At 38.3% G+C, this 14978-nt stretch overlaps 1 protein-coding gene across 1 annotated transcript in view; it reads left to right on the forward strand.

Annotated features, from left to right (window-relative positions):
* Positions 1–210: 210 nt before the first annotated feature.
* tpo (thyroid peroxidase) overlaps positions 211–14978 on the forward strand; it is a 34125-nt gene continuing 19357 nt past the window's right edge. Inside the window, exons 1-7 of the mRNA XM_084743256.1 lie at positions 211–422; positions 3547–3631; positions 3741–3901; positions 4216–4345; positions 9407–9536; positions 10433–10633; positions 11386–11880. Coding sequence (XP_084599382.1) covers positions 332–422; positions 3547–3631; positions 3741–3901; positions 4216–4345; positions 9407–9536; positions 10433–10633; positions 11386–11880 — 1293 coding nt within the window. The 5' untranslated portion in view covers positions 211–331. The remainder of the gene's footprint in view (positions 423–3546; positions 3632–3740; positions 3902–4215; positions 4346–9406; positions 9537–10432; positions 10634–11385; positions 11881–14978) is intronic.

Consider the following 14978-nt stretch of genomic DNA (forward strand, 5'->3'; position numbering starts at 1 on the left):
GAACCAACATGCACAATAGCAGCAGCCTGACTCTGTTTGACCTGCAGTGAAGAGAACATTAATTAGTATCATTGGTAGCACCTGAGTGTTCCTCTGCTGTCTGACGCTGTGAAAAAGGTCTAGTCACTGATATAATGGAGGGAAGAAAGACGACTTCTACAAACCAGTCAACCGAAGACAAGAGAAGCACTGAATGTCTGAGTTAGTCTAGTGTGGGCCGGCTCACTTAACCTTCACAGTGGGCTTTATCTGAATATATAAGGACAGGGCTGACAGTGACGCTGTGGACATCTTTGACTCCTCTATTGTAAACTGTACACACACAAAAAAAATGGCTTCTTATTTTAATGTAATCTTCCTCGTTATGCTGCTCTGCATTATTCTTTTCAGTTTCTCAACTAATGAAACCAGACATCTAAACTGTGAGTAAATCTTTTTATATATATATTATTGTTGTTTTGTGACTTTACTGAAATCTATTTTTATCTAAAATGCTTGACAATCTATTAGGCTGAAATGGTTAAAATGTAAGGATTGGATTGGTTGTAAACTACAGTAATTATAGCAAATGTGGTTTAAAAGTAAAAAGTAAAAGTAATTTAATTGGGTAATCTCATAAACCATATGCACAATGCTTTATATTCATATACTGATGTGAAATAACAAAATAAATAAATAAATATGCAGGATAAGACCCAAAATAAGAACATGTGTTGGCATGTCAACACATTTAGTCAGAATTCGATTCACTCATTAAAAGGACAGAAAAAAAGAGAACAAATAGTAATAAACAATCAAAAATAAAATGAAATAAATTAAAATTCTAATATTCATAAATGGGTCTGGGTATGGGTCTCAGTGTTTTGTAATAATAATTTTAAACCTTATTTCTGTCTGTTCAGGCATTGGAAAAGAGAGAGAAAGACAATCAAAATTTTAACGTCTCACTGAACCTTTCTCTTTATTTATACATGTTGAAGAAAATGCTTTAGCTGTTAAGACACCATGTTCCTCTTCATATTTCTGTTTTGCTTTAGAGAAAGACAGCAGATTTACTACCAAACCTGATACAGCATGTAGCTACAAGTGAAAATACGACGCATAAAGCTGGAAAAGCTCCCACTCTTGGTTTTGTATATTAAAAATGAGGATTCCTCGGATACATTAAAATACCAATCTTTTTTTTTCTTACATGTAGCACCTGTAAAGTGTGGAACTAGTTTGAACTACTTGATAATCCAGCTGTTCAAATTCAGTCTATTTGAAATGCGTAGGCTTATCACTCAGAGAGACACTACAAATCAGTAAAATAAATAAATAAACAACAGAAAGCACACAATATTCCATGTAAAAGTACACACACACAGGTAATAATGTTAATATGACGACATGGTTCAGGTTAGTAATTTTAAAAAGAGTATTTAACTTTAACAGGGTTGGGGAAGGAAAAAAAAAATCAGTCAGTGGTTTGGGTTCCTCAGTGGACAGAAAAAAAGTGTGTTTTCAGCCTGGATTTGAAAGTATCAGCAGAGCTCACTTCCTGAATGTGTAGTGACAGATTATTCCAGAGGAGTGGGGCTCGATGGACAAAGGCTTGACCACCAAAAGACTTCTTACTACAGTAAGCTGGAGAATAGTCCAGTCACTTGCATCAAGAGCATGATAGAGTATGTGGATGAATGAGGTCAGAGATGTAAGGGGGGGGGGGGGGGGGGGGTCAGTCCATTCAAAGCCTTCTAGGTAAGAAGAATGTTTCTGAAATCGGCTAACTTGAAGATATTAAGCTGAACCCACAATTCTTCAGTCACACTTGCTAACAAATCTGATTTCCTTTTACATTTTTTCTGTTTGAAAAGTCAATTCCTCATTTCGCACAAAGAACTCACAGCTTCAGCTGCTCCTGTTGGAGCTGCTTTGTTCCAGCATCGGCACAAAGAAAATATGTGAAACTGCTCCCAGGGAATTTATTCAGTTTTAAGTGCAAGGGAGTGAATTCAATAACCTTCATCATGGTTCACAGTGTTTTCATTATTGTGAAAACAAGCAACCATGACTTATCTTAGAGACACACAGCAGGTTTTCATCATGTTTGTTTTCATAGTTGTAAAAAAAAAAAAAAAAAAAAAAAAAAAAGATGGGTGTCAGGAGAGTTTTAACTCTCAAACAATGCGTGCTGGAAAGTCTGGTAATACCCTGATCATGTTGCTTCAGCAGCTTAAATTAATGAGTTGATTGAACTCAGTACAGTACATTCAATAAACTCATCATTTCACTCGTTTATAAAGTGTTTTAAGTTTAATTTTGAGTTTAATGACTCGAATGAATAACATTTGTATATTACATTAAGTTAATAAGAAAAAATGGTTGATGTTAGAAAAATATGGTGATTTTATACTTTATATACTGTTTGAACTGTATGAACTGAGATAACTATGCTGTACATAGACATGATTGTGCGAGAGTGTGAAGAAGAAGCTGCACCCTTGAAAAGGAGAAACTGACATTTCACAGAGTAACAGAATAAGTTGTTTCGTTTACAAGGACACCGTACCATTTGCTGTCACGAGAATGTTGGTAAGAATGTTATATTTTGTCCATTTTGCGTTATAAAAATCCTTTGTGAACAGTCTTTCTTCGAACACTGCAGACTCCTGTGTGTAACCTGTTCCCTTGCATGCAAGATTTTCATTAAATGATCATATTCATTTTGAATCTGACTGTTCCTGTCTTTTTGTTTAAGAATTACTCTATCAGTTGATTCCAGTAAATTCCTAGATTTAGTAGATTTGTTTCCTCTTCTGAAGGGGTCATGAGATGAACAAAGAGAAAGGAAGGATGAAAAAACAAAGTTCTGATACACACATTTGTATTCATTTTTCTTTTGTATTTGATGAAGTACAGGATAATCCTACATCGAACTGATTTAAATAAACTAGAAGTTTAGAGTGAAAGTTCTTTCTTTGACAGAGACAAACCATAAAGGGTGGGAACAACTGGTTTAAAATACAACTGTACTGCAACTAACAGTTACTCACATTGTCATATTAATTGACTAATGTTGATTGTTGTCGATTGTTTTTTCTCAATGAATAGGTGTTTGTTTTAAAATGTCAAAAAAACGGTGAAAAATGTCAATTGGTGTTTTCCAAAGCCTAAGATGATGTCCTCAAATATCTTGTTTTACTAACAACACAAAGACATTCAGTTTACTGTCATAGAAGAGTAAAGAAACAAAAAAAAAATTCACATTTAAGAAACTGAAATTTGATTTTGACTTTATTTTCTTAAAAAAACAAACTCAAACCGATTAATTATCATCAAAATACTTGCCGATTAATTTAATAGTCAATTAGTCAATTAATTGTTGTAGGTCTATACAACAATGCATCGTATTTTATGTAAAATCACTACTAAATGCACTATTTGCTTAAATATGTTTAGTTACTTGCTACCACTATATACAAATTATATTCTAGGTACAGACTGAGAGTGTGTTTTGAAAATTTAACTGACTTTCATGCTGTTATTTTTTTATGATTCTTGCAGCCACATCGACCAGAGAACTGCTTATCTCCTCATATCAAGAAGGCCTTCAAATAGTACATGAAGCCTTTCTCCACTCTAGACAACGGTAATGAACTATTAATGAGTTATCAGCGTGTCTGTCTCCAGTTTAACTGACCAAGAAAGGACGGAAGAAACCAAAACTTCTATTTTACCTGTCAATTTTCTGCGCCCAGACGAAACGCACCCTCATCTTCTGCGCGTGTGTTTACATTCCTTCGGCAAACGGAGCCCGAGACCCTGGAGATTTCCCGAGCTGCAGAGGTTTTTCAAACAACTCTGCAAGTCCTGAAGAACAGAGCAAGGCAGAGGCATAAAAGGGATGTCACGGCAACAGGTAAAATTGCTCTCTTTTATTAAATTCAGAGGAACTGACCTTGACAAAAACACATTAAGAGGCAAAACAACCAACCCAACTATAGTTTCTGGCCCACTGCCTCTTCTTAACATTTTAATAGTCTACCAAAACACTGGATTATTAAAACCTTGCATACCACAGGATCACCAGGGTTCTCAAAAAGAACATTTTAAACGGGGGACTTTTTTTTTAAATTATAGTGTGTGCCTTTTCATTTCATTTGATGTGCTCTTCAAGACTCATTTAATTTCCTTAATTTCTCTTGTGTTGATTTCACTCTGTCACTGTGCTAGAATTGCTGTCATGGGAGGACGTGGAGTTGATTGCAGAGCTGTCTCAATGTCCTCCTGCACCACATCCAGCCATCTGTCAGCACAGTCATCTCAACAAGTACCGCTCCATATCTGGCCTCTGCAATAACAGGTAGATACCAGTCCAGAAGTCCAGAACCAGGACCTTATTGCTATAAAATAATATACTGTATATTGTACACACTATGAGAACCAATAATGCGGGCTTAGGGGCCCATTTTAATTTTGCAAGCTCAATAACCAGGACAAAGGTCTAGGGCACAGTCTTGTACAGTGGCATGTCTCAAACTCTTTTTCTGGGGACTCACTCTTTAAAAATGACAAAGAATCCTTATCAATAAATCTTGGGAAGAGCTCACTTGAACTTTCCTGACTATTTTATTTCTACTGCCATTTCCGCATCAGCGTATACTATCTCGATGTGTGTTATCAAAAACATTTAGCCTGTTCATGTTAAATATTCTAAAATGAGAAATAAATGCATTCAGGCTTTCTTTTAAATTTTGTGTACTGGAGATATACTAAATATTCATTTTGCAGAATTTCCTTTATAGTCTTTTATCTATACGGTGGTCCAAATAAAATCATCTGTGGCTAACCTGTGGGTCACGGCCCAATCAGAAAGTGTGATGATTAATGAACACACTTTCAGCCAGTCACATCACTGGTGTCATCGCTCTGAAACAGCGGAGCCTGATCACAGTGACACACTGACAACAACAGCTCAGTTAATGGACAGACACGTCTTCGTGAAATCAGGTTTTCTGTGCGGTGCAGAGCGGCACAGTATGAACACACAACACCACAAATCTGCAACCAGATGACGATGTTGTGAGGTTTATTTCATTTGTGCAGTGGTGACAGAAGTACATTTAATTAAAAAGACATTGATATGTTCACATGAATCTGATGCTATTTCAGTTCTCATTTTGATCATATCTCATGATCCACCGTGATCATGTCAAATGGAAATTACACTTTGTGACTCGTGTCCTTGCATTTGAATCTTTTTGCGAGTCATTTAACGCCCTGTAGTCCGACACATTATGAGTTTTAGACGCGGTAATAACATTCATCATCATGTTGATTTGGTTAACGTTGTAAAACAGTTGCAGTTTGGTTAGGTTTAGGCAACAAGTGACAGTTGATGTTGGTTTTACATGGGACACAAACTGTGGTCTTCTGGATATAAATTATGTATTTGATTGATCCATCCATCCATCCACCCCACCTCCTTTATGTGTGGACTGTCACTCTTTTTACATTACCTGACATACCTTCTCTGACATTCACAGATAAAAGGGCATGCTGTCTCTTAACAATATAAATCAGGACAAACTAAGTGGCATGAAATGACAGGTGAAACCCATAAAAGGTGCTGTGATAACACGCTAAATTACTTAAGACATTAGTGTGCCATTATTTATATATGCCATTTTCCATTTCACCAGGCTGAATGGTCACATCATATTGTAATCTGTAACACAAGGACTTTTGCTTTTGCTTGGACTTTTGTTTAATAAAAGTTGGGAAGGAGGCTGTGACACAAAGAATTGATAAACCCCTGAGATCTCCTGCATAAACAACAGAATAACAAGTCATACCCCCATCTGATATGTGTAGTTATTTTGCAGCAACCTGGTGTCATTTGCAATGGATTTAATGAAGGTAAACACAGTGGACGGCCGTGGGTAATGGCGCTGGACTCCGGCGCGGCACTTCTCAAATCAGAGACTGCAGATTTATCAACATATCTGTCTGCCTTTCAGATAGCTGCAGGGATTTAATGAACTGAAGGAGCTTTTCATACAGTAGAAAGCAGCTGTGGACGACAGATACACTGATATTCATTTGCAGATAAATGCAGACTGATTTAGCAACGTTACTGTTACATTCTTCCTCTTTGTCCGTCCCTGCAGCCACATTCTCACCTCAAACCAGTTCACTGCCATTCTTTGCATCAGATGCCCTCTGACTTTCCCTCCTGTCCCAGTCACCTCACTCCCGCCTCCAGGCAACTCCCTCCTTCCCTGCAGTAACCACCGCCAGCAGTCACCTGACCTTACCTGCCCACTTCTTCACCTGTTACCACTTTACCCCATTAGCTCTGCAGTAGCATGACCTTCCCCGCCCACTCGCTCACCTGCTTCCCATGTCCTCTAATCAGCGACAAAAATGCGTGGAATAAAAACAATATCTTCTTTTCTGCTTCACCAATTTTGATCCTTTTTCAAACTGTCCATCGTGACTCCAACAATATAAGAGAAATTATCTTCTCACACAATGTGTCTGTTTTCTTCCTCTCAAAACTATAGTAATGTGACATTTGCCTACAAACTTGGTGATATTTTTGTCCTTAAGTTAGTTACTTCACTTTTCATATATTGTTAATTGTAGGGATGCACCGATACCACTTTTTTTCAGACAGAGTACAAGTACTTACATTGGGGTACTTGCCGATACAGAGTACCTATACGAGGACTTAATAATTCCATTAAAATTCTTACAATAACTTTGAAAATGTTTTATTTTCATTAGATGGCCACTTTCTAAATGTAATAAATCACTGTTGCTGTTTCGTGCTACAAGTGTAACCATAGTTACTATACACATTATATTTTTAGGTTATTTGTAGTAAGTTACTTTACAGATTTTGTGTTCCTTATTAAGCCGTAGAGTTTACTGTGTATGTGACATATTTCAGTATAACAATTTCACAACATTATTATGGACTTTCAGAATTAAGTTTACTATTAAAATGGTGTTATATATGATAATTATTTCATTATCATTTACAGCATTTTAACTGGTATTTTAATGACACATTTACACATGTAGTATTTACGTTTCTTCTTCATGTGTCTCTTGTCTAAGAGCTAATTAGTTCCTACCTGTCATTGTTTAGGGGGGACAGGTATGAGTGTGGTGCCATGTGTGCAACAGTTTCTTTGACCCCGCTGTGAGCAACGAGTGAAGGTGTGTGTCCTGTGCTGTCAGGCCGTTTTGGTGAAGAATAAGTACACAAAGAGAAGTTGTAGCAGCTTATTACAAAGAAAAGAGGGTTACAGACTGGTGGCAGCGGTATTTTTTCTTCGTCTTCGGATTAATTTGCCGAGGCATTCAACTAGTTTACACCCGCCAGGACTTAGTGGACAGCGGCTGGCTGCGGTCAACAGGTGGACTTTATTTCAGTTTTACATGGACTTACATGGGATTTTACGAACAGTTTCCAAAGTCGCAGCGAGTCCCTCGCTGATGATGACGACGCGTCCAAAAAAAGACGGTAGGCATCAGCAAACGCCTTGAACTCTGCATCATGGCGGTTCTCTAGAGCAGTGTTTCCCAACCCTGGTCCTCAAGGCCCACTGTCCTGCATGTTTTAGATGTTTCCTGCTCCCACACACCTGATTCAAATGACCAGGTTGTTGTCAGGCTTCTGCAGAGCCTTGATGACGAGCTGATCATTTGAATCAGGTGTGTTGGAGCAGGGAAACATCTAAAACATACAGGGCAGTGGGCCTTGAGGACCAGGGTTGGGAAGCACTGCTCTAGATGTTTACTTGTATCGAGCGGCTACTTGTGTGACGTGGTATTGGGTGGGGGTATCAGAGTAGTTTTATGAGTACGAGTACGTGAGGACAGTACTCCAGACCAGATACCCGATGCTGGTATCGGTAGTGTCTGTATGGTGTTTTTGAGCGTTTTGATAATCACCCCAGTGTTTTAGATAACCGTTAGCAACATTAACTAGCTAACTAGCTAGCTAGCTAGCGTCTTCATCCTCATTCAAACTTGACGGGAACAAAATAAAACCCACTAACTTTTCACAGTTGGTTTTGTCCATTCTTAGTAGTATTTACTGTTCATTTTGTATTTAGTGCTTTTGAGCATTTTTATAATCACCTCAGTGTTTTAGGTAACCCCTACCAATGCTAGCTAGCTATCATCATCATTCAAACTCGACAGAATCAAAATAAAATGCACCAAAAGCGTCTTAGCTAATCTTACCATGTTCCAACATTCAGCAACTCTGATTTGGTAGAAATAAACTTTCAATTCACCTTGTTAGATGGGAAAATATCACCAGGAGAGGAGCTAAAGGAGGTCACTGATCAGAGAAGCAGCAGGGAGAAACGGTATGTAGAGCCAGATAATTTTCATGTTTACCACCATAAATTAAGAGTTAATTTCGACCAAACAATCAGAATTGATGATCGCTGGAACAGTGGAAAGACAAGCTGAGATGTTCTGATGAGTTGAATTTTGTTTCTGTCGAGTTTTGATAAAACTGAAGACTGCATCCTTAGCATTTAGCTTTATTGGCACCGTCATAGTATGTCCACTAAAAATACTTGTTTTATCACATCTCTTCCCAGAAATTCACCTCTTTGGTTGTCTGTCCAAAATAAACCCTTAATTTATCGATATGAAAATTTTCTGGCTGTACATTTTTCACATCTGACAAGATGATTTAAGTGTTTATTTTAACCAAACCAAAGCTGATGATGGTTGGAAAAGTGTAAAGATGACTCAAGGTGTTTTTGTTGAGTTTTGAGTCTAGCTAACATTGCTAACTGTTATCTAAGGCACTGTGGTAATTATCAAAATGCTCAAAATCTGTACAAAATGATGGGAAATACTAACAATATGTACAAACCTAACTGTTAAAAGTGAAGTAATTAACTTAAGCATGAAAAATCATCAAGTTCATACATGAAGTAAATAGACGTGCAACTCCTAAAGTGAACGCTGCAATGTACAAGTAGGGAATCATAAATTGGGTGAGTATAAATGTAGGCTTTGGCTACTTCTTTGTTATATTTATTTCAGTCATTGGTGTTGCCTCTGCAACAGCAGTGACTGGATGAAAAAAAAACCACATCAGTCATTGTGCAGCATGTGGTTTTTCCCACGGAAGAAGAACCCCCTGATAAGAGCAAATAAAGACGTACTTAAACTGACTACACCCTGAATCACTACGTTGCATCAGTCAGTGCGGGTGTCAAAATATTTAGCGAACCCCTAAATTTGCTAATGCTGTTTGAAAAAAAAAAGTATTCTAAACTTTTGATGACCTTTTTTGGAGGAAAACAAGTGATGTTGCATTCAGTGATGCCATATACTGTTTTGCATTGCAGTATTTTTGGACACGCTTCATGATTCTTTTTGTCAGGCAAAATCCTCTCTGGGGAGCAGCCAACACTCCCTTGGTCAGATGGCTTCCAGCTGAATATGAAGACGGAGAGAGAGAACCCAAGGGCTGGAACCGAGGACGGCTCCATAATGGATTCCAACTTCCCTTGGTAATCTACAAAATCCCGGTCTGACGGACACAAAAGTCTTGGTGGAGAAATTAAAAATGAAGCGAGCTCACCCTGCAAAAAGTTAATGTAGCTTTCCATTTATTTTTCTAACCTGTTTTACAGCAGATAGAGTCCACAGCAATTTGGGGACAGCAGAGGAGTGTCTCAGATGACACAGATTACAGCCGCATTTGAATATTGAGGCCTGTGCTTTTAAATACATTATTTCCATCGCTTGAAAGAAGCTGATTTCCCGTCTAACATAATTTCTTTCAAACAGCAGATGAAACTGCTGATATTTGCATTGAATTTCAGTCTTAATTTATGCACTCATTACACAGAGTGAAGTCCTTTAGTGGAAGAACTCATCAAATATGCATCAGTTGCATCCAGTCTGCAGTTTACCTCCATATGTAAGAGTTATAATTTACTAAAGTGTTTTTGATAATTAATAATCTTTGATTCAAACTCTTCCATCTCTTATGTAAAGGGGTCAAATAAATAATATCTTACTTGATACTCGATGTATTACATAACACATTTTTAATCATTTGCCAAAGTTTCTGATAGGACATGAAAAGAAGTGAGCAGCTTGCCAGGACATATCACAGCCTCTTTGTTGAGCTTAGGCCGTTTATCTATTTATAACATAACTCAATGAATAAAAGAATGAACTAGTTCACACAAACAAGAAAGCTATCATCCATCAGAACCCCTGACTGGGACATGATAGGCCTTCCCCAGATGATATGTTCATTTCCGTTAATGATGAGATAATAAACACACTGACTGATGAATGACAAGTCGCAGCGGAGATGACTGGGGGATAAGGCATTTGCACATTTTGAAAAGGTAGTACTCACTCACCGCAGTAACAAATCTGACTGTGTCAACAGCCGCGGAAAGTCAGCAAGAAAATAGTGAGGACCTCTTCTAAAGGGAAAGATGATGTCTACTCACAGCTGTTGGTGGAATGGGGCCAGTACATCGACCATGACATAACTTTAACCCCTCAGACCTCCGGCAGTGCTGCTTTTTGGGACGGGGTGGACTGTCTGTTGACATGTGAAAATATGCATCCATGCTTTCCCATTGAGGTAAACTAAAGCACATTTTGCTTACCTGTAGTGAATTATGCTTGCTCTCTTGTTTCAATCCTGTATTTTGAAAGAATAATTCCACATTTTGGGAAGTACTCGCTTTATTTTCAACATTGACCACTCTCATATCTGTCTGTTTCATATGAAATTGGTGCCAGCCAGTTAGCTTAGCATAAAGTCCGACTTCATGGACTTACCACACAACCAGCGGAGCCTGCATTGACCCTTTGCTAAGCCCCGCCTCCATATAGCAACTCTCCGATCATAGATTAACAACCAAAGGAGGTTTCATGCTCTGATTGACAGCTGAGCTCTGCACTTGGTAGTCTTGGTCACCACTGCTGTAGATCCAAATGACATCATTGGGGCAAGATGTGTTGTACAATCTGTGCTCTCGACCAACCAGTGGTCAGGCACATAACCCCCCATAAAACCCACAAACTGTCAATTTTACACTTCAGCTTCAGAACAGGTTAAACAAATGGATGTTAATTAGGCTAGGCTAGCTGTTTCCCCCCTGTTGACTTTATGCCAAGTTACACTCACTGACTCTCGAAGGGACAGACATGAGAGTGGAGTCCATATTCTCAACTCACCTAGCAAGAAACTAAATAAGCATATTTCCCAAAATGTCAAAGTAGTCTTTTAAAAGTTCATATTCAAACAAACAAATTCATTTAATAGATCGATCAAAAGTACTATAAGATACATTGAAAAGCTTGTAATTAATAAATGTGTCTTCTCTACAGACAGATGATATTGGTAAGCAAGGTGCACAAGGCTGCATGCCATTTTATCGCTCCTGTGCAGCCTGCTTAATCAACTTTAGGTCTGATATTGAACAAGCTCTGCAGCGACAACAGATGAATAGCATCACATCATTCATAGATGCTTCAACTGTGTATGGCTGCACTCCAAAGCTGGAGAGCTTCCTCCGTGACCTCTCCGGCCTTAATGGGAAACTCGCTGTCAACCACCAGTTCAGGGATCCCAAGGGAAGACCCTACCTCCCATTCGCAGCCATTCTGCCATCACCCTGCCGCCAGGACCTGCAGGGGGAGAGAGTGGAGTGTTTCAGCACTGGAGACAGTCGGGCCAGTGAGGGTCTGCCCCTAACCTCCATACATACACTGTGGCTGAGGGAACACAATCGGATTGCAGAGATACTGAAGCATCTTAATGATCACTGGAGCCCGGAGACCACTTACCAAGAAACTCGCAAGATTATTGGAGCTCTGCACCAGGTATGTGACCCATAAGTGTTGCAGTATGTCAAAATAAAGGCCAGTTTAAGCTGAAAACAGAGCTGTATTGACATGAAGGAATAAAGTCAAAGGCACACCACAGAAAGTGGGATTTTAATTAGAGAAGCAACTGATTAATCTGCTGATTATTTTCTCAATTAATTGCTTTGTCTAGAATGTTAGAAAAATTGTCAAAAATGTGAATATTGACATTCTAGAAAATGCACAAATTTGCTTTTTTTTGCAAAGATTTAGATGAGAAGCTATGATTCTCTTGCATACTTGACAACCTCAAATATAGGGAGGATTACGAAACCACGGTCTGCAGAAATGTTGAGTGTCCTAGACTTTGTTTTCTGCATTTTGCCGACTTTCAAAATATTAAAGTTTTGGAACATAAACAGTTTTGGCAAACAGATGTTTGCAGATGACTGATACTCAGCTGGAAAAGTACAATGGGACCACAGCATGTAGCTTTACCTTGTCCAATTTTAATTTTATTACAGTGACACAGAAAAGCAAAATTTTACCTTTTTTAAGGGTATGCTTGTTAGGCAGCTCTTGAAAAGTTTTAAAGGAGAGGAGCACATTTTTTTTAAATCCAAACTGGGAATTCTTATTTCCAGGACTTTCTTCCTTTCTTTCTTCCTTTCTTGTAAGTCCTCTCCACTTCTGTCTCTGTCTCTCACTCATGGTCATGTCTAGAAGAGAACCCCGGATTCTCAAAAGCTTGTGGAAGTGATAATTTTAACTCAGTGAATGGCCCTAATGTCAAGTACAAATCTTGCAAGAGTTTCGCAAATAAAAGGTTCCCTTCTAGACACGATTCTCACTCACTGAGTAGATGATGCGAGATGGAGGATGATGAGGCGATAACATGATTACAGTAAGAGGAACTGGATACAGCGAGTGAGGTGTTTGCAGCTCCGTGGAAACAGTAGACTTTTGTAGTTGCAGGGCTTGGAGAAATACAGGAGAATTGTGTCACTGGATATGAAGCTACAAGTAGGACACAGTTAGCTTAGCGTAAACAGAGGGGTAAATGGCTCCGCACCTCTACATTTTACTAATTAACATGTTTCAGTGAGGGATAATGCCTGATGAGGTGTCCATTATCAAGAATGATTGGATTATAGGGAGGCCAGAACTATCTGGAGCACAGCAGAGGTTCTGGTGGTGAGGGCAGGAGACACACAGCTGCGTGATGAAAATAAAGGCCAATGTGAGTCGCAGCTATAAAGTGTCTATTGAGGAACTCAAATGATGCCTGAGGGGAAACAAACTAATCTAGCCTTTATGGGCGTGGTGATTTTATCTCCAGTAGATGTCAGGAGTGTGAGCATGTTGCAATTACTTGTTATTAGAGAAGATCAAACTGATAGGAAAGATGCAGGGAGGAGTGCTGTCTTCATGTGATGTTTACAAGAGATTTTTTTCTATTATGAGGCAAAATTATGACTCAGTGCTCACAGTGCAGAGAAAAAGAAACCCTGAGTAGAGCTTTTGCAGAGATGAAAATATTCTTGCAAGCTGTGACTCCAAACTGCAGAATGATAGAAGTACAGTAAAAGCTTTAAAATCAATGTGCTGACATCTGCTGAATTCATAAAACTGATTATTCACCTAGTTTTGAATTACATTGTATTATGATTTCAAGATCAAGGGTCCCTTTTTGTGTACATATTCATCTAAAGGCTGTACAGCATAAAAGGGACAGTTTGCTCCAAAATTAAACTTACATGTTTTCCTCCTGGCCTGTAGTGCTATTTATCCATTTAGATAGTTCTGGTGTCAGATGCAGAGTTGGAGACATCACCAGTGTCTCTTTCCAAAAATCATGAACTGGTTACTCAAGATAATCCACAGGCCTTGTTGTGCCTTCTACTTTTACTAGAAAGAAAGTAGTTCCATTTGGTCACATTATATTTTAGCCAAAACATGTTCAATATTTCCAAAATTCTGCAGCTCACACCAAAAAAAAAAAAAATACAGATGGATAAATAACACTACAGGCCAGGGGGAAAATGTGTATTTTTGATTTGGGGGTGAACTGTCCCTTTAAATTCAAAAGGAAAACACAGAAGCGTCGAGCATCTTGGTCTCAGTTACTTTTACAAAACCCTCTGTTTGAATATCCATCATTTGTTCATTACGTCTAATTTAGTCCATTTGGGATGAATAATGCTGAACAACAAAACTGGCTATCAGTTATTTTATCCCATTCAAATGACAGCAACTAGTTTATCAAATGAGCACAATAAACAAAAATTACAGAGCACATTACATCTGAAAACAGTTTTAAAAATCCATTAAGCAGATTTGAACATCAACTTTAGCACCAACATGGATGGGAAGTACATAAAGTGCTCATATGATGTGATCACAAGCTTCAGAGCAGCAACTAAATGGATTATTGTTTCTCAATTACTGTTTCCAAGCACAAATAAAGTATAAATTTTAACCTTTAGTTATTTAAAAGTAGTCGGTATCTTTGCCACTGGATGTAAAATACATTGTCACGATGCTACAGGAGTACAAAAATTGTACGTTTTCTGTGTAATGAAACAACACTGATAAAGATGCTGCCTATAGTGAGTGAGGAGTTACATGTATGAATAAGAAAGACAAGGTGAAAATGACAGACTTGCAGAGAATTATCATCATCCAACTGTATAGGTCAGCTCTATTGAGTGTTTTAGTGTTTTTCAGCTATTTTTTTTTTTTGTTTTTTGTTAGTTTGTTTCCAGCCCACAGCTTTACTTCTCTTGGTTCTTTCTCGCTGCTCTCATAGCATCATTCACAGCACAGTAAAAGCCCCATGAACCTACTGTACACTACCTGTCTCGCACCAGACTGCAGACAGACACATTTAGTGACTGGATGAAGTACCTTAAAAAAACAGATGCTTTCCTCAGCAGTTGGTAGAGACCAAAACAGAGCTTATAATGAGTATGAGTATTGCTGTTTACTGTCGGCACATATACAGTCAGCCACATCTGAGAACAGGTGTTAAAAATAAAATCTCAGAGGCACAGTAGAGACAATACATAAGGTAGTAATTTTTGGAGTAGATCTTTATAGATACAAAAATAAAAACG

Source organism: Lutjanus erythropterus, chromosome 18, assembly GCF_056507025.1.
Source record: "Lutjanus erythropterus isolate fLutEry1 chromosome 18, fLutEry1.hap2, whole genome shotgun sequence".
NCBI lineage: Eukaryota > Metazoa > Chordata > Actinopteri > Lutjaniformes > Lutjanidae > Lutjanus > Lutjanus erythropterus.